At 38.1% G+C, this 27,974-nt stretch overlaps 1 protein-coding gene and 1 pseudogene across 1 annotated transcript; one reads left to right on the top strand and one right to left on the bottom strand.

Moving 5' to 3' along the window:
- Positions 1-49: 49 nt before the first annotated feature.
- Positions 50-27,318, bottom strand: LOC149843855 (uncharacterized). The gene is made up of 7 exons (XM_090001966.1): positions 26,434-27,318; positions 25,754-25,993; positions 5,749-5,838; positions 4,559-4,708; positions 3,910-4,034; positions 1,017-1,146; positions 50-778 (listed from the first exon to the last, which is right to left on the bottom strand). The coding sequence occupies exons 1-7, from the start codon at positions 27,037-27,039 to the stop codon at positions 653-655; spliced, it is 1,467 nt and encodes a 488-aa protein (XP_089858092.1). The 5' UTR covers positions 27,040-27,318; the 3' UTR covers positions 50-652.
- LOC149843856 (urease accessory protein F-like) lies at positions 20,495-21,856 on the top strand (annotated as a pseudogene).
- Positions 27,319-27,974: the final 656 nt, after the last annotated feature.

Here is a 27,974-nt window from a genome sequence, read left to right as displayed (position 1 = left end):
ACTCGGAGAAACCAGCCTATGCAGAGACCTAACCGTGCTGGCTCAGCCTGCTGTACTTACGGTCTCTGTCCAAGTCAGCATAAAGCTCCAAGGGCTTACCCCTCTACCCCAGAGAATCGCCTAGCTTCGGCTTAAGCAAGGGGTGATGGCGGAAGGCCATAGGATTTGAACGTAAACTGCCCATCAAACAGTCTAGGCCTCATCCCACTATGCCAAATCCCTTGGGCCATCCACATATCATCTTTTACCAATGAGGGCTCCGCTTCTCTGGTAGGAGCAGCTGCTGCACGTCACCTGTGTTGGGACATTGCAGGTTGAAAACCCGATGGTATAGTTGTATAACTGATAGGGGCCTCCCTAACCCCAGCTTGCCTTTCAAAAAAAAAATCCACACACCATCTTTTCATCACCAAGTCTCGAGAAAAATCCAGTTTCCATTTTCACACGGTTATGCTAGTCAACTACCCAGTTATCTTGAACAATGACCACACAAACGGGTGAGAACGCATTCTACGTGATCCTTTTCCCTTCGTTGGGTAAGGCACATTTGAAAGGAACCTCAAAACTCATTTTATAGCGTTTTTATTCATCTATGATCAATAAACTATTCACATTAATATATACACTTGCTATACAAACAAAATGGAACTCATCAGAACTCTATACCAGAATTCAACTGAATAGAGAAAGCAGCTCTTCCGAGATTTGTGGTAGGAACTTCCAACTTCAACACTATCCCGGCATTTCCAGCATGTCCATTCCATTTAGACCTGCCAAGCTTTACAAGAAAAGAAGACAAACACACCCAAGAAAATGAATTACCCATGCCAACATGCCAGACCAATGGCCTCAAAAGAAAGTTCTACTTCAGAAACAAAGATACTTTCAACTTGGCAAAGAACCTAAACCACTGTGATTGTATTTCCCTTAATTACTGGAGTCTGGGGAAGAAAACTTAGAAGAATCACAATAAATTACTGCCATTTTTCCGGAAGGGCATCTGGAGAAAAACTCACCGCAACTGATGCAAATGCAGAAGGATGAGCCGTGCAGGCATAGCCACATATCAGGTTTAGCTTTTCCTTCACAGAATGGATAACCTCGGCCCACAATCCAGGATTATTTCCCCCAAAAGTAGGAGATATACTGTTCAACATGTGGCAAAAGAGAAGGCGTAAGCTACCATCAAACTTCAATCTCTATAATCCAAACTTCTGAATCATTATTAACTTTTTCTGAAAACGATGATCAAACTTCCACAGACTTTGAATGAACGTAGTTTTGCAGTGACAGATGTGGTCACTGATAATGTTTCAAGGACAGTCACCAATATCGGCAATATTTTGAGAATATCATGATATTCTCAGGTTTTTCATAGCAGCAGATAACTTCAAAAAATCAGCCATAACAAAAATATTATGATAATATCACAATATTTTAAACTTCTTTAATGCATTTGTTCTTAAGTATATATATTTTTTATTTTTTTTATTTGTAAAACTTTCCCAACCACTTCACTATATTTTCATAAGAAAAATACTGCTAAAACCTATTCTTTCTTTTCCTTTCTAATTTTTCATAATATTTTTAAACTTTTTAAAACAACTGAGATTTTCTGGAGAACAAACATTTTTTTAAAAAACAACAGAGAAAACCCGGCAGAGAAATTCCTAAGAACGAGATTTGTTGATTATGGTTGCAAGACGTAGAAACCAAATGAAGACACAAGCATCCTGACACCCAGACATAAACTCCAATCACATGGAATCGAATATTTCATAACCTGCATAGGAATCTCCAACCCAAGTTACACAATGGTCACAAACAAATTAAAACTCCAAATTTCCATTCTGAATGTGCAAGAATATGTTTCCATCAAACAGAGGGAGGAGAAAAAGAACAGGATCATTGCAACATAGAAGCCATGACTGGAGCAGATGCACGTTTGCTAGAAATACAGAAAAGAGAACTGCATATAACAGGGTTGGCAAGGTCAGGATGTTCACACCACATTCAAGCTTAGTAAGAAATAGCTTGCGAAAGAATTCTTAGCTCAAGTTTGTCTTGTTTTATTTGTTCTATAATGTTGCCTTTTGCTACCAGTACTCATGTATTAATCCTAAATCCTAACCTAAATATTATAAAAGCAAAAGCAAGGGTAGTAGGTGTCAAAAAGTAGATTCTTTATAACATTTCTTAATCAACATTGTTGCCTTGTGTATTAAGAATGTCATTTTGAATTTGTTTGGTCATTTGTGTATCATTGTTTACAATAAACAAAGTGTTACTTAGATGGCATTTTGAAAATTTTCAAAAATTGAAAAGTTACCATTTAACATAAAATAAAATAATCTCTCTCACCAATGGGGGCTCCGTGTGGTTGGTAGGAGCTGTCAGTGCAGCGTCTCCTAGTGGTGGGATGTTGCAGGTTCAAAACCCAGTGGTACGTTGAATAATAACTGGTGGGTCTCTCTCTCTCTCTCTCTCTCTCTCTCTCTCTCTCTCTCTCTCTCTCTCTCTCTCTCTCTCATTCACACACAATTCATCAATTGCATGAATATGAACCATTTTTAAACTTACCATTTTCAATATGCTTACCAGTTTCAGAACTATAGCTCTTAGTGTTGCATGCATTGAATTTTTGGAAACCCATGCATTTTTTTCAGTTTCCTTTATTTAAGACAAGCTGTTGTGCGGTTGTTTAGGTTTTGTAAAGGTAGGTCTATAAAACACATTTGGGATAGAGTTGAAATCCATCATAGTTGGCAAACCCGGCGAGTTGATGCCCGAGTCGACCCAGATCGGACCCCAACTGGGTCACCGATCCAGGATCACCGATCTGCATGCACTTGTGTGTCTTTTGTAATGAATTCCGTGGTTTTAATGCATGATGCTTATAAAGGGACAATTTTTATAAAGAATCATATATTTTTAAATCATAAATATCAACAATTATGTATAGTTGAATACTTATATAGCTAAATTTAGTTATTATACAGTTTAGAGTTTAATTTTTTTCATGTCTTAACACTAAAAAATTCATGTCCTAACTCGTCCGAGTTACCGAGTCAACCCGCTGACTCATGAGTCAATCCAGATCCGAGTCACGAGTTTGCCAACTATGAAATTCATGCCTAAATGTTTCAACCTGTGACTTGCTTCAAAATTTGCCCCCTTTAGAAATGGTATGCTCATTTTTTTACCTTTTAAGTTTTATTTTTCTTTGATAGGCATACCTTTTAAGTTTTATTACTATGGCATATATGACTTTTTTTTCATTTTAATGTGGTAACTAAATTTTACTTTTTATGTTACTTTCACTTGTTGGATAGTCGAATAAACAATTTTTGACAATCTTTTATACAATGGTATTTATCTGTTTCAGTTTTTTTACTTGCATGTGTTAAATTAAACATATAGTAAGCCATATAAAAAGACCATGTAGTTGCTTTAGTTATTTTTAGTTGTACGTTTTAAATTAAAATACAAAATATTTTTTTCAAACACATACATTTTTCCATTTTTTATTCATTTTATTTGTCATAAAAGTTATAATAAAAATACACCTTGCTTCTAGTATTCTATAAAATCCCATGTATACTGCATGTTCTCTTTTCTATCTTTTTTCTCCTTAGCAAGTTCTTAAAGGCTTAAGCTATTTCCTGAATATGAAAGTGATGGCATTAAAAAAAATTCGGTCATGAACGAAGTAAAGTAACACTAACAATTAATTTGAAATTCGAGAGTGTTCCTTCCAACACAAGTCAAGCAGAATATTTGACGGGAAAAAACTAATAATATGTGACACGAAATTGCAGTTTATACAATAACTAAATCACTGAAGAAAACTGTCGTCACTTGTTTCCTACTTGTACTTTTGAGTTTTTTTAATAGCACAAGATAATATACCTGAACTGGACAGTAGGCCTAACCATGAGACCTGATCTTTGCCATGCTAATGCTTGCATTATTCCAAGAGACAGAGACTTGTCTGGCCATTGCACGGTAGACGTAAAACGTGTACCTCGCTTGTTCTGGAAGACCAAATGAAAAATGAAAACCTTATAAAGATTGAATTCAACTCGAATAAACAGAAATAAAATCACAAATCAACCATTGAATCACAAAAGGCCAGAAGTTGAACAGCTCAGCACATCTCAATTTCTGGGACCTGTAGGTACTTGACTCGCCTGAAAAGACCCTTGGTGACATAGTACAAAACCCAGACTGAGCCCAGAACCTACTCAACTCACTCCAACTTCTGCATGAACTAGATAAAAGGACATGATTTTCCATCTCAGTGTATTGCTTCATGTAACATGAATTGCCATCAAATAACAGTGGTGGTATCAATAGTGAGATGTGCACTAACATTATACATAAAAAAAAATTCTATCCAGGTGCCATCAACAACTTCTGAAAAGAGAATTCTACCCAAAAAACAAACCTAACACAATAAAATCCTTATGCATGAATAGTAAACCATAATGCCTTGGACAAGAAAATATTGAAAATATTGCATGCAACTTAGAATGCATTGTCATTGAATATTTCTAACCTTGCAAGAGAAACTTAGCCTAGTTTCTCCTGGATATCGACCTTGTGCTTGTAGTAGACCACCAAGGATGGGCAAGAAAACACTCGTAGTCAATCCCTCACCAGCAACATATGTAAGCTGACCATTAGGAAACTGCAAGTCCATAAACGACTGGAGAAAGGGATCCAAGTCAGATACAGCCAAAATGTTGGCCTGATTAATGATATACCTCTAAAAACAAGCAGTTTCAGCAAGAAATGCAACTCACGATCATTCACAGACAAGTATTCATCTAACAAAACCACTAAATCAAGGTATGTTTTATTTCCAAGAACTTCATAACAGCAAAGCCTGAAAGCATCAAAACTATAGGGAAGTCTAGTACAAACATTTTGAGGATCAACCAACAAGCATACTGATCAAAACAGAATAAATTAAGATTCCGGAAGTTCATAGGATAGTATATGATGTCTGTGAGAGATTCTAATGCACTACTTTTCCTTCTTCAGAGAAAACATACATACCATGCTTCCGCTTTTCCAAAATGGTGCCTCTATAGTTTTTCCATTGCATATGGCAGCAACATATTCATGAATAATCAGCAATCAAATGCATTACAAACAAATGGATCAATCTGTGATACCTGTGTATGGGCATTAATATCCCCTCCAAATAGTAGTTATTAAAGTTGTATAATTGGTCTCAGTGCTGTACTTTATACAGACCTTTAGTATCTCATCTACTTGAATCATGGATGCAATCCACGGTGTTCATAACGAACATATCAGATACGAAACAGTGATCAATATCAATATGCTTTGACTTGACATAAAGAGTCCAGTTGCAAGAACCCAGTAGCACTTTTTTTCTGCGGGGGAGGGGATACAATATGCCGTTGAGTTTATATTTGTTTTTCAGAATCAAACAAAATAAATGCTCTCTTTTCTTTCCTTTTCGTTTTTAGTTTAAACTAAAATCAAGATCAGATAAGCAAAAAAACCACAAAAGTGAAGCATTCCTCCCTTTAATTTTTCTTTCTTTCTTTTGTTTCAGCACAAGCATCCCACTTATTTTATAGCAGTCTAATAGCCAATTTTACAACTTGAAGACCGGGAATCAAAGAAAAGATTTAAGTCTGCTTATAAAAAGGGTTACACTTTTTTTTAGGGAAATAGCATAGCAATACTTGCTAAACCAAACTTCAAACTTACACAAGCCAAGGGGTTGAGACAAATCATTGACATCAAGAGCCATCTCCTCTGCTTCGACCATACAGCAGGGCAAATCGAGTGCACACCATTCTGTAAGAAGCAATCACACATGTATATGTCAGAACAAGTGGATATTATAAGGGAACAGAGAAGAAAGGAGTCATGTCAACATTACAGTGAGTTCTACTAGCTAAAACTATTGGAGATAATAAAATAAATCCATTAGTACACATGAATCAAGGATATTCCCAGACTATGCACATGGTCTTCCTTTTGTTAATCCAAAAAAGAGAAAACAAGCTACATACAAGGTTTTCCTTTTTGCTATTCCAAACAAGAGGAAAGAAACCATGTGTTAAAACTAACAGATGAATCAAATGCCGAAAGATTAAAATACTCTATAATGGAATATATAAAGTCATACACTACATGATCCTCCTACCATTGTCCAACAAAGCTCCAACACACCATCAATTATGAAACCATCGTTTCTCAAATCTTAGCGGTGATTGGTATGCAAAGGAGCTCCCTTCACATGAAGATAGTGTTAGAATACCTGTATTGAGAGAGAGAGAGAGACGAAGAAGAGGGCTAAGATGAATTGCGGCTGTCACGATTTCAACCCAGAAATCGTGACCTAAACTTGTATTAATAAGTTTACATTACAGAAGTATGGGTCCGAGTCTAGTATATCCAGACCCGAATAAATAAAACATTACATGGCTCAGGTCCATTATATCCAGACTGTACATACGATGGATACAATGGACTCGGGTCGGGTCCTAATGACCCAGAATACCACTTTTTCACCACCCCTCAAGTTGATCATGGTTTTGGACCATGAACAACTGGCCTTTAAGCATCCAAAAATGATCCTTTGTTAACCCTTTGGTAAATATGTTTGCAACTTGTCTTTCAGTATTGACAAACTCGGGCTCAATCTCTTTTTCTTCAACCTTTTGTCTCACAAAGTGTTGGTCGATCTCAATGTGCTTAGCACGACTGTGATGTACTGAATTGAATGACATGTTGATAGCACTTTGGTTGTCACATAGCAAGATAGAATGGGAGATCTTTTCTCCTACTTCAGTTAGTAGATGCCTGATCCATGTAGCTTCGGCAGTAGCTGCAGCCATGGATCTATATTCAGCCTCAGTGCTTGATCTAGCAATAGCTTTTTGTTTTCTACTGCTCCAAGAGACTAAATTTCTTTCAATGAAGACACAATATCTTAATGTAGATCTTCATTCATCAGGATCTCCTGCCCAGTCTGCATCACAATATATAGTGAGTTCATGCTTATCCTTGCCACATGACTGTGGTGAATATGTCAATCCATCCCCAATAGTCCCTTTCAGATATCTAAGAATCCTCTTAACCGCTTCCATATGTCCAGTACGTGGTGCACGCATAAACTGAGACACTTGATTGACTGAATAAACAATATCAGGTCGAGTGAATGTGAGGTACTGTAACATTCCTATTATACTGCGATACCTGGTGGGGTCGTCACACAGATCTACATCATGAGCGCTAAGTTTTTGGTGAAGCACACTCGGAGTTCCTAGAGGTTTGCAGTCTTTCATGCCTGCCTTGTTGAGAACATCTACGATGTACTTGTGTTGAGTAAGTGTCAAGCCATGATCCTGGTTATCAACTTCTACACCAAGAAAATAGCGCAAAACACCAAGATCTTTCATTTTGAACCTCTGACCTAGTAACTTTTTACTGCTTTGATGTGAGCTTCAGAGTTTCCTGTGATGACAATATCATCAACATAAATTAATAATAGAGTGGTCACAGTCTGACTTCTAAAAATAAATAATGAGTGATCCGGTACGAAACGTGAAAATCCATGTTTTTGAATCTCAAGCGAGAAGCTATCAAACCAAGAGTGAGATGCTTGCTTTAGTCCATAGATAGCTCTCTTTAGCCTGCACACATGGGTTTTATAATTTTGTTCTTGATATCCAGGGGGTTGTTCCATGTAGACTTTCTCCTTCAAATCTCCATGCAAGAATGCATTTTTCACATCAAGCTGACTCAACTTCCATCCATGTTCAACAGCCAGGGAAATAATAATTCGAATTGTTCCCATTCTCACAACCGGACTAAAGGTCTCATCATAGTCTTGCCCTGCTTCTTGGGTGAACCCTTTTGCCACAAGTCTTGCCTTATATCGTTCAATGGTTCCATCTGGCTTGTACTTTATTTTGTAGACCCATTTGCATCCGACAACATTTTTGTCAGGTGGTCTGGGAACAACTTCTCAGGTTCCACATTCATGCAAGGCATGCATTTCATCATTCATGGCTTCTACCCATTTACTAGAAGTGGCTGCCTGATAGTACATAATGGGCTCATCTTCCTTATTGAGAGCAGTTAAAAAGAGTTGAAGATCCAAGGAGAAGTTGTTATAGCTAACCCACCTGTTAATAGGATGTCGTATGCGATTTGATTTTCTGACCTCAAGAGTATGAGAGGAAGTAGGATCAGCGACTGAGACATGATCTGAATGGCTTGATGCTGTCAAACTCTGTCTAGAATAGAAAATGCCTTTGTATCTGCCCAGTACGAATGATGGTACTTCTCCTTCATTCTGTGATCCCGATGTCCCAATGTTCTCATACATCTCTTCTTCTTGCTGCACACAGTCTGAAGAACAGGCTTCGTTGGAACCAGCAAAAAGTTCTGAACTCAGCCAAGGATAGTAAACTTCAGTTGTGTTAGGAGACATATCCGTTGCGTCAGCTCTATGATCAAAATTTTGCTCATCAAAGACAACATTTCTTGAGATTCTGATGTGCTTGGTGGTTGGATCATAACACCTATAGTCATCTGCGTATCCCACAAATCTACACTTCTGGGCTTTGTCTTGAAACTTGTTTCTCAGGGACTGATCAATATGCACATAACAAACACATCCGAAGACACGCAGATCATGATAACTAGGGTGAGCTCCAAAAAGACAGTAATAAGGAGACTTATTTTCCAGAACAACCATAGGCGGTCTATTTATCACATGTACGGCAAAATGAAAAGCTTATGTCCATAGGTTGATGGGAAGATTACTGTCATGAAGCATACTCATGGCACTTTCAACGATATGCCTATGTTTTTGCTCAGCAATCTCATTTTGTTGAGGGGTGTGTGGACAGGACACCCTTCTTCCTATTGCGTTATTTTGAAGAAAAGAAATAAAATCACGAGATGAGAACTCCCCACCTCCATCACACTGGAAAAATTGAATGGACTTAGAAAATTGATTTTTAACCAAGGAAAGAAAATTTTGAAACAAAGGGAAGACTTCCGACTTATTTTTTATGAAATATATCCAAGTGTATCGAGAATGGTTATCAACAAAGATTAGGTAGTATCTGATCCCAGATCCAGAGACAATTAGGGCAGGTCCCCATACATCAGAACAAACTATTTCAAAAGGTTTTGAAGCTCTCTTATTAATGAAATGAAAAGGCAATACATGGCTTTTACATGAAAGACAACTGGACACTTCTGACTGCTCTCATCCCCATTGAGACTTTTGGAATGAGGTTATTAGAGACAAGTTTCTCAATAAAATGGCTCCCACAATGTCCTAATCGACTATGCCATAAGAAAGGCTTATTACATTCAGAAATACTAAAAACATGAACACGACTCTAATGAAGACTTTTAATCCTGATGAACAAGGCAGACGGAATGACATGGAGCTTCTTCAAAGACATACATATTGCCTTGTCTCTTTACTTCAGCGAATGTTTCCCTCGTGCGTAGGTCCTTGACCTGCACAAAGAAGTGAGTGAATTCAACTGAAGCATGATTATCATCAATAAGTTTGAAAACAGAGACTATTTTTTTTTATGTAGGGAGCGTGAAGAACATCAGAAAGTTTAAGAGTGGAATGTGACATGGGGATGACAGTTTTTCCAACATGAGAAACAGGATGGTGGGATCCATCACCAGTAACAATCTTACTCCTGCCAAAATAAAAAATAGGGTTAGAAAGTTTACCTGCATTGCCTGTCACATGAGTGTTTGTCCCTGAGTCGACAAACAAAGTGCCTTCATCACTCTGCTTCAATTTCAACTCTGACAAGGCGGATATCAGCAGATCTTTAATCTCCCCACTGCCACTAATATTCGTGAACTTTCTTTTGATTTCTGTCTATGGAGCCTTTGCTTTATTTTCTGGATTATGCCAACAATTCGCCTTGATATGCCCCCTTTTGTTACAAAGGAAGTAAGTGGGGATGGGTCTTTGTCCCTGTGCATGAGTCAACACATTGGGAATGGGAAGCAAACCACGTCCTCCGTGTCCACTTCTCCCTTGCCCCCCTCGTCCTCGTCCTCGACCATAAGTCACTCCTGTGGCAAAAACTTCTTGGGAATTTGTGTGAACATGAGTTTCTTCAGAGAAACCCTTCAGAGTCATTTCATATTGGATCAATTTAGCTCGTAGCTCATTAAAGGTAAGAAGGATAGAGAGACACAATAGTAAAGTGACTATCATATTGTAGTCAGGTTCCAATCCACTCAGAGTTTGTTGCACCATGTTACTGTCACTTACCGCACATCCTATAATTGCAAGCTGATCTGTGATAAGCTTTATCTTGTTCAAGTATTCCATGATGGTCATGGAATCTTTTCTTAGCAACTGAAATTCTCTCTTGAGAAAAACCATCCTCGCTTGTGAAACTTGTGAATACGTCTGAACCAGTCGCTCCCAGAGTTGAAGAGTTGTACATTTGTCAGTGCTGGCAACCAGGACCTCTTGAGACAAGGTAGAAGTGATGTATGCAACTACCGATTGATCTTTCCTTTCCCAGTTGAGATATTCTGCATTTTTTACATATACAATTGAACTCGCCCCTTTATCATCTTTCTCTTCTCTCGGGACAAATTCTGGTGGGACTGGAGTGGTTCCATCCAGGTGACCTAAGAGACCTTGGCTCCTTATAAAAAGAATAATTTGTCTCTTCCAAATCAAGAAGTTTGAGGTATTCAACTTTTCAGAAACGAGTTGATTGAGAAAGCTTGAAGAAAGATTCGATTGAGAAGAATAAGGATCCATCGAGAAATAAAATTCAACAAGAGTGTTCACGAAGTGCTCAGCCTCCCTTTTGTTTTTTTGAACAGGAGACCACAGGCTGTCAGATTCAGAAGATAGTGAGATTGAACACTGAACTTTTCTTTACACTCTTGAAAAATTTTAGATTGACGTAATGAAAAACACTTTCACACGTTAGATATGTTTTCAGGCAAGTGTAGAAAATGAGAATCAGGGAAGAAAAACACATAGCAAAAAAAACGAGGAAAGCTGGGATATCTGAATATTCAAAAAAAAAACATAGAGGAGATCGGGCAAAGGGGACAAATCGAATGATACCAAACAAAAGCAGATCTGAAATAGGGATCGTGGTCGATTTGTTGTTTCACGTGAATTGATTTCAGCGATTCACGTGAATTAGAATCACCTTTGTTTTTGCACAGTCTGGATTCACGTGAACAGGGTTTACGTGAATCTCAGATCACCACGAAAAGGTCAAGCCCACGTGAGATGTGGGTCGGGGGCACAGAAGATTTCAGAAAGAGGGAAGAAATGAGCCACGTGAGTGTCAAGCCCACGTGAGATGTGGGTCGGGTGCACAGAAAATTTCAGAAAGAGGGAAGAAATGAGAAATAGAAAGAAGGAGAAAGGAAATGAAGAAAAGTAGAAGAGAAGGAACGAAAAACCTCAAATCTCTGATCGTCGCACCTGTCAGCAACCTTCTTCGGCCCTCAGATGGATCTCCGCTCTGATACCATGTTAGAATGCCTGTATTGAGAAAAGAGAGAGAGAGAGAGAAAGAAAGAAAGAGAGAGAGAGACAAAAAAGAGGGCTAAGATGAATTGCGGTTGTCACGATTTCAACCCAGAAATCGTGACCTAAACTTGTATTAATAAGTTTACATTACAGAAGTATGGGTCCGGGTCTAGTATGTCCAGACCCAAATAAATAAAACATTACATGGCTCAGGTCCATTGTATCCATATTGTACATACGATGGATACAATGGACTCGGGTCGGGTCCTAATGACCCAGAATACCACTTTTTCAGATAGCACCAGAATAGGACATTTTTCTCGAAGGAAAGGACCAAAGACGTAAGACTGTTACCTAGACACACCTAAGAACCAACAACTTTTGCGCCTAACAACAGTGTAGATAGCAATATTCCTTGGATGCTTTTGGGTAATAAAGTTTTTAGCTCATGGCTTGTATTATATGCCAAATACTTGTTGTAGGTGTCCAACACAGAGAGACATCTATGTGCCCTTCTATCCAATTTTAGGACTTTCTTTCTTTTCAGTAAGGTAACAGAGAGCATAGCCTAAGGGATGCAAGCTTGTGACAATCTTGGGTTACGAGACTTCAGGCAGTAGGGCTCCCCCTACCCTTGTTATTAGAACCACACTATTGTTAATATTGTCTAATATTTCAAGCATATTGATGATTTAGTATTGAAATCATAACTTCATGTTTTTAGATGAATCATCAAAAAAATGATAAAATAAAACACTAGTAACTTGTTGATGTTTAGACTTTCACACATTACATTATTGGTTTGACCATAGTTGGCAAACCCGACGATCCGACTTGAGAATCGTCCGAGTCGGATCGGATTGCCCAATAATTGGGCCACCGATCCAGCCCAAACCTATTTTAGCCAGTTTCGAGCACATGAATCGGCTAGGAATCGCCCGACTCGGCGCTGAGTCAGTCAAACGATTCAGTAGGGATGGCAATGGACTGGGGTGGGGGCAGGGGACAAGGTCTCCACCCCCACCCCGCCTCCATCCTCGCACGGGTTTTGATTTTAACCTCCATCCGTGTTTCATGTCCTCCATTCCTGGTCCAAACAGGGTGAGGCAGGGCGAGGCCCCGTTTCCGCTCGGTCCATTGCCAACCCTAAATAAAGATTGGGGACGGGACGGGGCGGGGCGAGGATAGGGACATGGGCAGGGCGGGGCGTAAGTCCATCTCCACCTCCATCCCTACACGGGTTTTGATTTTAACCTCCATCCCCGGTCCAAACGGGGCGAGGCGGGGCAGGCCTCGGTCCACTGCCATCCCTACGATTCAGGATTGATACATGACCAACCGGTTTTGACCCGATTCACTTAGTTGAACCGGTATTTGTATCGGTTCGTTCAGAGATGAACCGATTTTAATTTATAAAAAGGGTCGACTGAGTCGACTCTTCCCCTCCTTCCCCATTTTCCGAAGACAACCTTCTTCCCCTCCCCTCCATTTTCTGGCGACCCTCCCTCTGTCGACAGCCACTGACGACCAACAGCATCGCCGACAGCCAGGCTCTCTCCCTCTCTCTCTCTCTCGTATCGACGGAGGCCAACCGAGGTAACGCCCCGCCCCCCTCTATCTTGCCCCTTCTTCTTTTCTTTCGTTGTCTTTCATCTTATTCTTTTTCTTCTTCTTCTTTTTCAGTTTTACTCCTATCTCCCCTCGTCTTCTTCTTTTTCTTCTTTTCCTCCTACCTTCGCTCTTTTTCTTCTTCTTCACCTTTTCCTCCTCTATCTCCCTCCTTATTCTTATTCTTCTTCATCTTCCTCGGTCTCCCTTCTTAGAAAGGTAGTGATTACTAGTTTACTTGTTCATTTTTTACTTATTTTATTTCTACCTGTGTAGCTTAATTATTAATATTCATTTCACAATTTTCATTATCATTCTTATGTATGTGGCTATGTGCAGTTATTAAGCTTTTTTTTATGTAGATATTTTATAGTTTTTGTTCTTTGATGCTTTGATTTAGTGAATTTGCTGCTTGGAGTTTGATTTTTTGCATTCACATTGTAGAAAACAATGTTATATTCAATATTTAAAGTATTATTAAAAAAACACAAAAAATTGGGTCCTAACCCATCCAAGTTACTGAGTCGACCCGCTGACCCGCGATCAAGGGTCGGGTGCTCTGAGCCCGAGTCAAGGGTCGGGCGCTCTGAGCCCGAGTCAAGGGTCGGGCGCTCCGAGCCCGAGTCACAAGTTTGACACCGTATATTTTTTATAGTTCAAGCTTCAAACTACCAACATCTCAACGACTCACATCCTTTACTCTTTCTCTCTCTCCTACATTACTAGTTTAACACCCTATGTTTTACATAGTTCAAACTTCAAACTTCAAGCATCTCAACCTCACATTCTTTACATGCAAGCATGCATATTTATTTTAGAGTATGTAACCATATATAAGCATATCAGTTGTCACATGTAAGATTTTGGAAGTTTGCTGTTGAGTAAGTTTCAACAGTTACAAAGTTACTACAGCACAGGTCACTGCAGCAATGTATCCCTTTCCTATAGCAGCTTAGATCAACTGGAAAAAAAAAGGAGTTTTGATCTTGTTAAATCTCGGTACAACCCAAACTGGTTGGTGGTATCAAAGACATCAATACTCTAGAAGCATCTGCTCCTGAACAGATATCTCTGGTTAGGATTAAAAAAACTCAGTATGCAAGACATCACAAAGGCCAAGTAGTGCCATTATTGGCTATTTTGAACAAGAGACTGTTGGCAAGCCAAGAGATAAACTAACAGAGCATTCTCAGCTACCAATTATATCTTTAATGACTAATTTTGTTTAAAATTAGCCTGAAACTGAAAGGACCCAATAATAGTCAATGAAATCTTGAAAGCTTCTTGATCTTCTATCCAATTAAAAACTGAAGCTTGGTTTTTATGTGTCCCCACAAAAGACCAAGCAATTTAAAGTTTGGTCAAATACAGCAAAGATAAAGGGGAGAAGGTACATGGTAACTCGCTCCTAATTCTCAATGTACACAAGTTTCTAATCATTATTTTGCTGAATCCTACGAGTCCCTAGTAGCCTACTAGAACAACCATATGATAATAATTGTTGAGCATTCCTCAACAAAAAATAAAATTGCCAATTGTAAAGGAATTCAATACCACAATCCTCATGCCAAAGATCCAAAACACAAATAGAGAAGTTTGATCTCCAAAACAGAAAATTGCAACCTCTATCACAGTTACTAGGAAGCAAAATGGATATGGGAAGCAATGTGTGAAATGGAAGTGGGGAAGCCAGTGTTAAAAAGCAGTATGAAGTGTGAAGCAAGATTCATTTTGGAAGCAATTGTGGAAGCATTGTGATAATGCATGAAATGCATATCGTATTATTATAAATTCGTGCATTTATATGAAATTTTATAGCTTAAATACTTGTGTTTATGTTGTTTTAGGTGTGAAGGAGTTTCGGTTTGAATTTCATCAAAATCCGAGTTAAAATGAGGAAATTAGAGCATTTTCTGAGAAATCAGATATGTACCGATGCGAATTGGATCCAGATCCAATCCAAAACCATACAAATGGACCTTCACATCTGATCCATATTGCAATTAAACCCAGCTCCATAGATCCAACGTGAAAAATATCCAAAAAAACCCTCTCAGAATTGGCACAGGTTGTTTTTAAGAATTTTAGAATGTTTTAAGTACTATTTTGTAAATAGTTTTAAGTAGGCTTGTTTTTGAAATTTGTAAAATTATATTTTTATAAATAGGGGATGTCTAGCATAGAGAAAACTGTTTTTACCTAGGGTTTCACGCCAGCCTCCATCCCTCTTTCCCCTTTTTCTTCTTCTCCGCCTCTTGGCCAAGTTCCTCTCTTCTTCCTTCCTGCGATTTCTACCTGTACCATAATGCTTTTCATTGTTTCTTTTCTTCTTTTTGTTGTTGGTTTTGTGTATTTGCTGCAGGTACCCACGGCTGGAACCTTCAACTTCGGATTTGAAGCGAACCACCATCTACCTTCACGATCGGCGGCCAAGAAAGCTCCCCTGCAACCGACCGATCTCTTTTCTTTCTCCATCAATCTTTCCCTTTCGTCAACTCGGGTTTCGGGCATGCTGCAGCTAAAAACGCAATTCCAGCAACCTAAACATTTGTGGCATTATATTCTAGGCATAAGTCCGCTCTTTTCTACCCCCAAACTCGGCGGGCAGCCCTAGGTGTACTTTTCAGTTTTTATTTTTACTTTTTTTAGAAAAGGAAATAAAAAACCGATTCTTGGCCATTTTTCCTTTGAGTTTTGTTTTGGGTTTTTGATATTATGTATTATTTGTCGTCTAGAGTCTGTTTTTGAGGTCTGATCGTTTTCATGTCGGAGTTTTGATCGAGTCTTGAGTCATTCGGGTCAAAAAACTTAACCGAAAAGGTCCGTCAGGTAAGTTTGAATTTGTAAAAACTGTCCGTATTGATCCGTAAATTAGTTTATTTTATATTTGCATTGATTAGATTAGTTTTAGATTAGATCTGATTTTCTTTTATTTCAGATTTACATTTTGTATAAAATAGAAATAGATTAAATTAGATTTTATCAAATTTTAATGTTTTCAGTCATAGTTTTCGGTTTTAATAAAAATTATTAGGTATAGATTAGTTTTTTTACTATTATTTACGTGATTTTCAGTCCAGATTAGGTTTAGATTTAGTTTAGATCAATTTAGAATAGGTTTTAATATTCGGTCTTCGCTTAGTGTTAATTATTTAGAAAATAAAATAATAGCCAATTAGGATTTCTTGCCTTATTTTCAATTCTTTTTAGCATTATATTGTTAGATCTAATTTTTGTTTATTTATTCATGTTCAGTAGGTTAATTTTCATTCTGTTCAATCATGTTTTTATTAGTTTTAGTAAATTTAATTCTCGTTGATTAATTTTTTTATCTTGTTAATAGAATAAGTTAGATTAGCGATAGCATAGATAATTAGTTTTTAATTCAATCGATTAGCTAGAATTATTAGAATAATTTCTTATAGTTGTTTATTATTTAGTTAAATTGATTTCAATTCCAGAAACTTTATTTTTAGCATTTAGATTAGAAAATAGTTGTTTTTAGTTTAATTATTGTTTTTAATTAGGATTCCATTGTTAGCGATTTAGATAATAGTTAATTATTTCTTTTATTTAGTTATTATATCATGTTAATTATTGTTTTAGATTAATTAGATTAATATTGTTTTTAATTTAACGTCATTAGATTAGTTTAATTAAAAATTAGTTTAGTTATATTAGTTAAGCCGATTTACTCTTTATTCCAACTATCGTTTTCCTATAATAGTCTAGTTAATATTAAATTTCTTTTAATCATGTTTTCTGTAGTTAATATTAGTCTTGAGTCATTAGTTAGCTTTAGTTTTAGATAATTACGTTAAATCAGTTTAGCTTTTAAATTGAATTTGGGATTTATATTAGAATAGTTAGTTAAATAATAGTAGACGATTATTGTTTTTATTTATATTCATCGATAATTAGATTAGACAACTTAATTCAGTTCTTTATTATTTCCAAAATTCATTATTTAGTTTAGATTCAGTTTTTAGTTTATTCATGCAAGTTTTAGTTAATTTTAATTTTAATTTAAATCTGGTAAATAGTTTAGAGTAGTTAAAGAATTAGCTGCCGATATCCTATTTTTAGTTTTTATTCATTGTTATTTGGTTAGTGTAAATTAGATAAACGGTTATTGATTGTTTAGATTAGTTTAGTTTTTGTTTTAAAATCCGTACAACATGATAGCAAGTAGTTAGATTAAATTAGTTGTTGTTTTAGTCACTCTTGTTAGTTAGTAGTTAATTAGTTCAATTCTTGAATTTCGGTTAGTTAATTGCTTTATTGATATTTTAGTTAGTCAATTAGTTTCTTGATAATTTTGTGTTAAGTTAGTTAGTGAGTTCTTGATTAGTTGCATTAATTCTTGTATAGTCGTTAGTTCCAGACATTTATTTATACTTAAATTGTTTATTTATTTGATTATTTATTTGCTCAACAGTTTAGAATAGGGTATAGTTTTCTTTATTTTTATTTTACAAGTTCCTATATCTGCGTTAGAATAAGGATGAGGGTGGGCTGAGGTGGTCAGAATATTCTCTTAAAGCTCCTTGGATTTTGTTCGAGGAATCCCTGAGTTTAGTTTAGGATATTTTTTTATTGTTTTTGTCCCTTTTTAATTTTAGTTAGCATTGTAATTAAAGATAGTGTAATTTTCTTTTTCAGTTATTAATAAAGTAAGTTCTTTTGTGAATTGTGTTGCCTAAGTTTTGTTTCCTAAAGAGACGATCCAACTTGCTACTCTGCAACGAGTGCAAGAATTGGTTTTAAATTATTATTTGGTGCGTAGTTCTTGGTTTAAAAATATTGTTTTCAAAATCACATTACATTGTGAGAAGCGAAAAAGGAAACATGAAAGAAGCAAAAAAATAAAATATTAACATGAAAAAAAAACAAGGGGAAAGCGAGGGCTAAATGTGTGGGAAACGAAGAGGATGCAAGAGAGAAGTGATATGAGAAGCGAATGCTTTTGGAAAACAATTTTCTCTCATACTTCCCCATTTGGAAGTGTGCTTCCCCCTTAAGGAGGCGCTTCCGGTAACCATGTGTAAGGAATCAAGAGCCTTCAATTTCAAACAAAGTGTCCACCAAGATCTAAATGGACAAGCACAAAAGTGGCCACTAAGGGCACACTCACAAAACCGACAAAGGGCACACACAAGAAGGCTCAAAATGTAAAAAAAATTATAGATTTTATTGATAACCCAAAATGCAATAAGCATTACAACAAATGAAGAGTTTCACCCCTTTTTATATGAGAGCCAAAGAGAGACGTTGGAGCTAGCCGAGCTAGTCCAACGGCTCTATTTGTAGCCGTTGGACTAGCTCCAACAGCTAGTCAAACTAGTCAACTTTATGTTGGCTAGTCAAAAAGAACAAAAAATAAATAAAAGAAAAAAAGAAAATATTTACACCAAAAAAGTATAAATATATATACATATATATACACATTATATGTATATGGAATTTAACACTTCCCTCAAACTTATGGTAAAATAATCGAAAGTTTGCCTCAAAGGAAGTGAAATCTAAGAGCAACAAAAGGTTTGGTGAGCAAATATGTCAACCTTACTCTGATGTAACATAGGGCAAATCAATATTGCAATGTAGATACTTTTCTCGTATATAGTGACAATCCATCTCGATATGTTTAGTGTGTCCATGAAATGTACAGTTGTAGACAATGTAGATCGCAATTTTGTTGTCACAGCACATTCGTGGGGCTCCGATTACTTGAAGTCTCATATCGGCCAGCAATGTCCTAAGTCAGACCACCTCCATCGTTGTGGTAGCTATCGCCCAGTTAGGAATGGCAGTGGATAGGGGCGGGGGAGGGAGACAAGGTCACCACACCTACCCCGTCTCAAAATTTTGCCCTCCATCCCCACACGGGTTTTGATTCTAACCTCCATCCCAGGTGCATTCCCCATTTCATGTCCTTCATACCTAGTCCAAATGGGGAGAGGCGGGGCGGACCCTGTGTCCTTGGTCCTTCTGTAGTTGTCGCCTTCCGCCGTTAGAGGAAGGAGAGGAGAGAAATGGGAGCTTGCATGGCTCGTTAGAGGAAGGAGAGAGGAGAGAAAGGGTTTTATGTTAGGGTTAGAAATATATATATAGGATTTTATAATATGTATAAGGTATAATAGTAATTTCCTTAACAAGGATTGGGGACGGGGCAGGGCAGAGGCAAAGGTAAGTTCATCATCGCCTCATCACCGCACAGGTTTTGATTTTAACGGTTTATTTCCCATTTCATGTCCTTCATCCCCAGTTCACTACCATCCCTACGCCTGATATTCAGGTTCAGTTGATGAAAGATAGAGAGAGAAAGATCTTTTGTTGCTTCTTGCACCTCCATGAAATTAAAGATTCACCTAAAATGATACAAAAACCCATGGTTGAGTGTGTTATTGAGATTACCTCCTCAATCAACATCAGTATAAGCAATTAAATCCAATGTAGATGAAATAGATAAGAAGATGTCTCGAGAAAGAGAAGTCTTAATATATCTAATAATACGCAAAACTACTCTCATGTAAACATAAGAGCGTGTTGAAATTGACTAGGTGTGTGTACAACGTGTATTATATCAAATCTAGTAATTGAAAGATAAGATAATGTTCCGATAAGCCCTGTCATACCATGCTTTCGGTGCTTGTTTAAAACCACAAAGTGCTTTGTCCAAACGAAAAGCTTTTTCCTTAGGAATATTCACACCAGGTAGCGCCTTAATATATATTTCTTCAAGTAAGTTTCTATTAAGGAAGACATTTTTTTCATCCATTTGATATATAGGTCATTTTCTAATAGAGACTAAAGCTACTAAGGTCCTAATGGTGGTCATCGTAGCAATTGGAGCAAATGTTTCTTTAAAAACGTGCCTCAAGACGCAAAAGGCCCGCCTTGCCTCGAGGTGTAGCCCTCTATGCTTTGAGAAGCACTCAAATAGCGCACAGAGGCCATGGCGCATGCCTCATGTGCTATGAGGCGTGCCTTACCATGAGACATGCGCCTCATTTGAGTTAAGTCAAATGGGTGCCAAAGCCCTCATTTGACCCAAAATTGGGAGAACTCGACCCTTATCAGGGTCGAGCCCTCTATTCTTTCCCTGTCTCGTTGCTCAATCCACTCTCTCTTATCTCTCATCTCTCCCTCCTCTCTCGCTGATCCATCCTTCCTCTCTCTTGTCTCTCATCTCTCGTTGCTCGTCTCTCACTCTCGTCTCTCATGTACGTAGCAAAAAAAAAGGAAGAAGCAGAAGAAACAAAAGAAAAAGAAGAAGGCACTTCTTTCCCTCTCTCGTTGCTCACTCTCTTGTTTCTTCTTCCTCTCTTGTTTATTCTTCCAATTGGTGGGTTTGCTCATTCTTATGGTCTTGAGGCCACTGTCCAAGCACACATCGTCTTGAGGCCAAAAGATCCTAAAACATGCATAATACAAATACTAGAGAATACACGGAGCTTGCTTCTTCCTTTCGTCTATAAAACAAACAAGTTTCCTGATTCGAAGACATGGTTGATTCTTGACAAAACACTAGAAGCAACTTTAACTAATGAAGTAAGCAAAAATGCATCAATCACTCGAGGGTCAATTCTCTTGAGGGTGGCTGCTTTTATGTTTCCTGAGTTCCCCAACTCTCAAGAAAATGTGAGAAGTGCTACTAAGTTCAGGAGTTGTCTATGTTCACCATGCACCAGTTTTTGGGTTGGTTAGTGCTGCTAGCTGCAGCATCAAGTAGCTCATGTTGCGGAGGAAATAGTGAAGAAATGGATGAATCCAATTGAGGAATCATGTCAGGTAGCACCTTTGGTTGTTGCTTCATCAATAAAATATTTCTTTTATTTATTTGTATTTGTAGATATTTTTAAAGGTTTTTTTAAAGGGTTTTTTAAAGTTTTAAAAAAAAATTGAGGCTTACGCTTTACGCCTCACTTTAGTTTTTGGTGGAGAGCTACGCTACGCCTCAACGCTTTGCACAACATTGCTTCATATTTGACTAAAGCAGAAGATCCAAGTATACCTAGAAAAATCATCGACAAAAATTACATATTATGCATATCCACCATTTGATATAACTGGTGTTGGGCCTCAAACATCCAAATGTATTTAACTCAAACGGACTAGAAGAAACAAAAGTTTTTTCTTGAAATGGTAATCTCTTCATTTTACCAAGAATAAAACCCTTACAAGTAAATTTTCAAAATTACAAAAAATTTTCAAACTTGAAAATATTGAATTTTGGATACATTGGGTAACCAAGTCTTTTACACCATAAGTCCAAATCTAATTTCTTAACATTACAACAAAGGATAGTCGTGGGTATTTCCAAAAAGTTCATATAGTAGAGGCTGCATTCTCTATAGCCTTCCCAAATCAGCTTCCCTGGCTGGCAATTTGTACCCAACAACCATCAGATGGGGAGAAATTGCATCCATGGTCAGATATTTGAGAAACATACAAAAGATTTAAATTCAACTTAAGAATATATTTAACTTTTAGAATAGTAAATTTTTTAGAGTTTTTGAAAAATACTTTCAAATTTTCATATTCTTTTTATTTCAAGAGATATACCATCAACAGTAAACACATTTGACACACTTAAATTAGTATGATATTCAGATAAAATATTACCATTGTGGTCATACAAAAAGAGGAACCAGAGTCAAGAAGCCAAGAAGATTTACCGAGATCGAAGAATGATGAAATTGCAACTTAAGTCGAGGAAGATGCTCCTTTAAAAAGAGGTTAAAGTGCTTCTACCAATGGAGCCAAGGACATGTTTCCAACAGATGAATCTTGTTGGTTACTAATGTCATTTGACTCTTGCAGTGAGCCAATCAAAGCCACCTTCTTTTCTTCTCTGCTTCTTAGATTTGGACATTGAGGTTTAATGTGTCACGGTTCATGGCGATAGTGACAAATTATTTTCTCTTATCATACTCATTGCTTTGTCTCCTGAAATGAGGTGGCTTGTAAGTACGAATGTAATTGCCCGACCTAGAGACGGCTAGAACTTAATCATGTTCATTCTTCGTAGTGTGCATCTTTAACCTATTCTCCTCCATACTTAACTCAATAGTGTCAACAATAGAAGGGATTTTTCCTATATAAAAGAGGGCTAATTTGGTGGTCTCAAATCATTTATAAATTGATAGAAGTGTTTCACATCAACTTGCTTTTGACAGAGCTCAATATCTTCGGGGGCAATGCCACCTAGGTTCAAGAAGAGCCAACTCTTCACAAAGTTTGGACAACTCATTATAATATTCCGTAATACTTTTATCATTTTTTGCCATTGTTCGAACTTTATCTTGCAAATTGCACACGATGCAATATCCTTAAGGGAATACATATTCTTGAGGTATTCTTAAGTCTTATTAGCATGCTCAAATTTTGCAAGGCTAGAGCATTTTTTAATATCAACACTATTAATAAGCCAAGAGATAATCTTGGCATGTCACATTCTCCCCCTCTTTCCATTTTTTCTCATAAGTAACTAAGGCTTTAGTTTTCTCATCATTCGTAAGTGGCACTTCCTTATTGTTCTCTATCTTAGTGAGAACTAGTTTAGGCTCTGGATCAGATCCATCTTCTAGTCTCCACAACCATTTTCCCCAAATATGGTGTTTCATAATTAAAGGCCACATTACATAGTTTGTATCATTAAGTTTCACGAGCATGATGGTGACACTTTCTTTGTCATCCATTCTTACAAAGGGTGAGAGAAACATATATATATATATATATATATACATATATATATATATATATATATAAAGAGAAGAAGAGAAAAGAAATGAGATGAGAAAGAGAAAAGAATGTAGAAGAGAAGCAATAACACGAGCACCACACCACAAACTTTAGGTAGAATCAACGAACACTTGAACCAACAAACTAAGTCAATCTTCAAATGCACGAACACACAAACACTTGATTTACCAATAAACAAGAGTCTCCTCTTGCTCCAACAAGCATGAAATCATGATGATCAATCTCCAAAGGTTCAAGAGCAACGAGGCTCTGAAACCATATAATAAATCAAGAGCCTTCAATTACAAACAAAGTGTCCACCAAAGATCTAAATGGACAAGCACAAAAGTGGCCACTAAGGGCACACTCACAAAACCCACAAAGGGCACAAACAAGAAGGCTCAAAATGTAAAAAATATAGATTTTATTGATAACCCAAAATGCAAGAAGCATTACAACAAATGAGGGGTTTCACCCCTTTTGATATACATCATAGAGAGCCAAAGAGAGACATTGGAGCTAGTCCAACCGCTCTATTTGTAGCCGTTGGACTAGCTCCAACGACTAGTCAAACTAGTCAACTTTATGTTGACTAGTCAAAAAGAACAAAAAATAAATATATATATATATATATATATTTATAACAAATATATATATATACACATATATATACACATATGTATATAATACATATACATACATTGGTATGTACACACACACACACACACACACACACATATATATATATATATATATATATATATATATATATATATATATATATATATATATATATATATATATATATATATATATATATATATATATATATATTATATACATTATATGTATATACAATTTAACATTATGGTTCCTATAATAGAATATGTGATTTTCCTTAAAGGAGAAAGCTTCTTTACCAAGTCACATGGACTCGGCTATAATGTACACGCACCCGCGTCGACACGCCCCGACACGGGTGCGGACACGGGTGCTGCTTCAGACACGGTCAACCAAGTGTCGGACTCGGTCAGCGCACCGGGGCCGAGTCCGTCCACATTTTGGACTCGGTGAACTTTTGACCGAGTCTATTTTTGTCCATTTTTAGGGTAAAAGATGTATAAAAACTAAAAAAACTTTATCTATATATATATATAGCCGAGTCTTATTATATATATTTATATATATATATAGTTGTGTCCCCTAATGGGGCACAACTTTGACCGAGTCTTATTATTGTTATATATATATTTTAAAAATATATGTACATATATATATATTCGTGTCCCCATGTCCAAAATTTTTGAAATTGCTCTGCACCCGTGTCGTACCCGTACCCGCACCCATGTGACATAGCTTATTGGTGCCTTTGGGCACCGTGGATAAGCAGTCATTGATTGTTTATCCACGATGTCATCATCCTTGATAAATAGTTACACCCTATGTCACAGGGATTCGGCTAGCAGGGTTCCGCACCCGCGTCGATGCGACTCGACGCTGGTGCGGGTGCGGTTGCGGCACCGGGTGCGGTCAACCCGACCTTGGGTGCGTTGACCGCACCCAGGGTCATTTTTGTCTATTTTTTGGATTTTTTTTAATTTTTTTGCCCTATGAAATGGGCTGCGGAATTTAAAAAAAAATCTTTGGGGGGGCGGGGGGGGGGCGCTGCCCCACCTGGACCCGCGCCAGGGGGAGTCCCCGTACCCCCCTTCCTGCAAGGGCAAAAACAATGAATCAGGCTCCACAACTCATCACTTTCATCTTTGGGGACAACCATATAAGATAAAAAAATGGTAAAAAGTAAGTTGGGCATAAATGTCACGGACCTTAACAGCTACCATACATTCATACATATACATGATATATATATATTTACATTTTTGCCCCTGCCGCAACACCGCACCCCCGCACCCGCGCCCGCACCCGCACCCATGTGACATAGGTTACACCCCTTGGAGTGTGACTATTTATCTCCGCTTTTTGGAGGTAAAACACTGAAAACAGAAGAAACGTCCTCCGGATTGTTTCTTCCACGTTTGATTGTGATGCGGGGCCCACACAAAAAAACAGAAGAAACAACCCAACAGATTGTTCCTTCAGACATTCAAACATCCCCTATGTGTAAGTTAAGTTTCCAAATATAGGATCATCACACTTTTAGGAAGCACAAAAAGTTATGTTCTGAAAGTGAACCTATGAAAAAATAACCTTCTATTAATTATGGTGACTCTTGAGACTTATCAAGAAGCAACTATTGCAGCAACTACCTTCCCTCATTTAGTGGCTGAGAACAACAACTAAATGCAATGACAAATGTTTGATCCAGTTCTTCACCCAAAAAGAAAAGAATAAACAAAACAATTGATTCACGGCATCTCAAAACTTGAAAAGTTTGTGATGGGTGAATTCTGACTAAAGCATTTGCTTTGGCCAGCAGCAGAATATCTAGAAAATAAAAACCAAAGGACAACAGAACAGCATCAAGAATGGGCAATGAACAGGCAAGCACTTTCATGATGAATAATCTATAGACATGCATAAATCTTGTTTATTAAACTTGAGCCAATGCAGGCACTACCAAAAATAATATCACTTAGGCAATAAAGTGAGGAAGATGATAATAGTTACTACTAATTATAAAATGACTTTGTCCATAACCAGAAATAGAAAACGGTTTTTGTACTTTGATTTTGAACAATTCTTGCAATTGTAATCAGAAGCTTCCAACACACCCCATTATTCGAATAACACATGAAAACACATAAGAAACTCAACAGCTGCATATTGTTCTCTCAAGAAACCCAATACTTAAAGATACTTTGCATGGTTGTACAGATGAAACCATACCTTCCTGTCAAAACCATACCAAAGCAAGTGTTGCTTTGATAAATGAACTGGCAGAAGGAGTGTTGTATCACGAACAAAAAGAACTGGTCCAAGTTGAACAAGGAAGAGAGGTGAACTGTCATTTCCAGATGTGGAACTACCATGAGATGCCTCCACCCTCCACAAATCCCCTCTTGCAATCACAGAACTTTCAATTCCATGTGTTCTACTATCATATGTTGATGTAATATTTACACTCCCCTGGTTTCAGAACAAACCATACAAATAGTTGGTATATCTTCAGTCTTCACATAATAATGCAAGACAAAGCAATATCGATAAAATAAAACACTTGAAACATCAAGAAGTCACGGATGAGAAAGAAACTTCAATTGATTAAAACAATTTAATTACCAACCAAAATACATCTTACTTCTGAATAAGAAAAAAAAACTTACATACAACATATATTTAACGTACACAAGCAAAAGAACAGAAGATAAGATCATAAGAATGCGTTCAATAAGTATAGAAACGTATGAGAACATGTATTCCATAACGCCCATGATTAAAAAGAACATCCTAACTCTCAACAAAACATACATATGCATATATAAGAGTGTTGGTTAGTACCCAATAACCGTCTATGTATGACTTGTAATGCGTGCAATTGTGTACGTATATGAGTGAAAATGGCACACCTGTGATCTAGTAAATCGCTCCATAGAAGATGAAGACCGCAGGTTGAGGCCAAAACCCTCTTCTTCCACCAATTCCTCAGAATCTCCCAACACCGCCATCCCCGGGCATCCCGTCTCCAGGTCATAAAACACCGAGCAGTTCCGGCTGAACCCCTGACACCCGCCCTCAGTCTGCCCCTCATCCTCCCTCTCCAATTTGAGGAATCCGCCACCACCACCGCCGTCAGGCTCCACCCTCAGCGCCTGGCCCTTCTCCTCTTGGCGGAGCTGCGGCAGTGGCGGCAACCGGCGGAAGAACTGCTCGACCATGCCGCCGATGCAGGCACCAAACTCCGCTCCGGCCTGCCCCAGCCTGTTGCCGATGTCAAGTATCGCGGAGACCCCGTCAGTTCCAGAGTACCCCTTCGGGAAGCCCGCCATATTGAGGGGGTCCTCCGCGTGGGGTTGGCTCTGGTGCATGGGCGTCCAGGGGAAGGATGAAGGGGGCTTGATGTGAGAGTTAAGGAGGCAGGTGAATCCGTGGGCCATGGAGTTGAAGCGGTCGGCGATGTCCTGGCCCTGCCTCTGCACCCCCTCCCATGCTTCCAGAGACCTCTCCACCGACATCTCTCTCTCTCTCAACTAGGGTTTCACGGGGCCCCAAGTCCTCGATACCAATAGAGATCAGGGAGGAAATTAGGGTCTCTGAGGTGCAGAAGGTACCTGTAAAACCATCGATGCTGGTAATAAACCCTGTGAGAAAACTAGGGTTTTATGTGATTCTCTCTGAAATCCAGCGACTCTTCCTTCTCTCTGTGGAAGGGAGTGGACGAAAAGGTGGGAAAGGGTGGAAGGGAGTGGATGAAAAGGTGGGAAAGGGGTACAACGGGGAAGGCAAGAAAACGAGCCTCTACTTTGGTCTTATGGCGGAAGGATAAAGTAGAATTCGAGATGCTGCGCACGCCCAAAAATCTCGTCGGCCGTGACTAAAATCTCTACGTCTTTTTTGTCAATGACGAAAACGTCCCCCGGTCGCTTCTTGAATCTTACCCGCTCAAGGCGGCGGGTTAGTTATAAGTGGTAAAAAGTATTGAATACTGATACTGGTTGGTGAGAGGTGAAGGTTTAAAAGTTGTGTGTAGGCTTTCACTTTTCACGTCAAACGCATTTTTGATGTATGAGAGAGAGGTGATGGGCATCTCATTCGTACCAGTTTTAGATGTCGTTCGTCTTGAGATCAACGGCATCCAAAAGTGTTCTGACGGAAAACCTTCATATAGCACACTCTGGCCTGATCCGGTCCGTCTCGATTAGGGGTGGCAAACGGATCGGGTCGGTGGGTTGGTGGGTCGGGTTGGCAGGTCAGAATACCTCAACACGAACATGACCCGTTTATTAAACGGGTCGGATGTGGCAAACACGAACACGGCCCATTTATTAAATGGGTAACCCGACACAACATGGTTAACCCGTTTAATAAATGGGTCGGGTTGACACGACACGATTACATGACACGGCAACCCGTTTATTAAACGGGTCAACCCAATAACATAGACACGATA

This window comes from Nuphar pumila, chromosome 3 (assembly GCF_984573655.1).
Source record: "Nuphar pumila chromosome 3, dmNupPumi1.hap1.1, whole genome shotgun sequence".
Classification (NCBI taxonomy): Eukaryota; Viridiplantae; Streptophyta; class Magnoliopsida; order Nymphaeales; family Nymphaeaceae; genus Nuphar; species Nuphar pumila.
The sequence above is the reverse complement of the archived record's forward strand: the minus strand, read 5'-3'. Positions and strand labels throughout refer to the sequence as shown.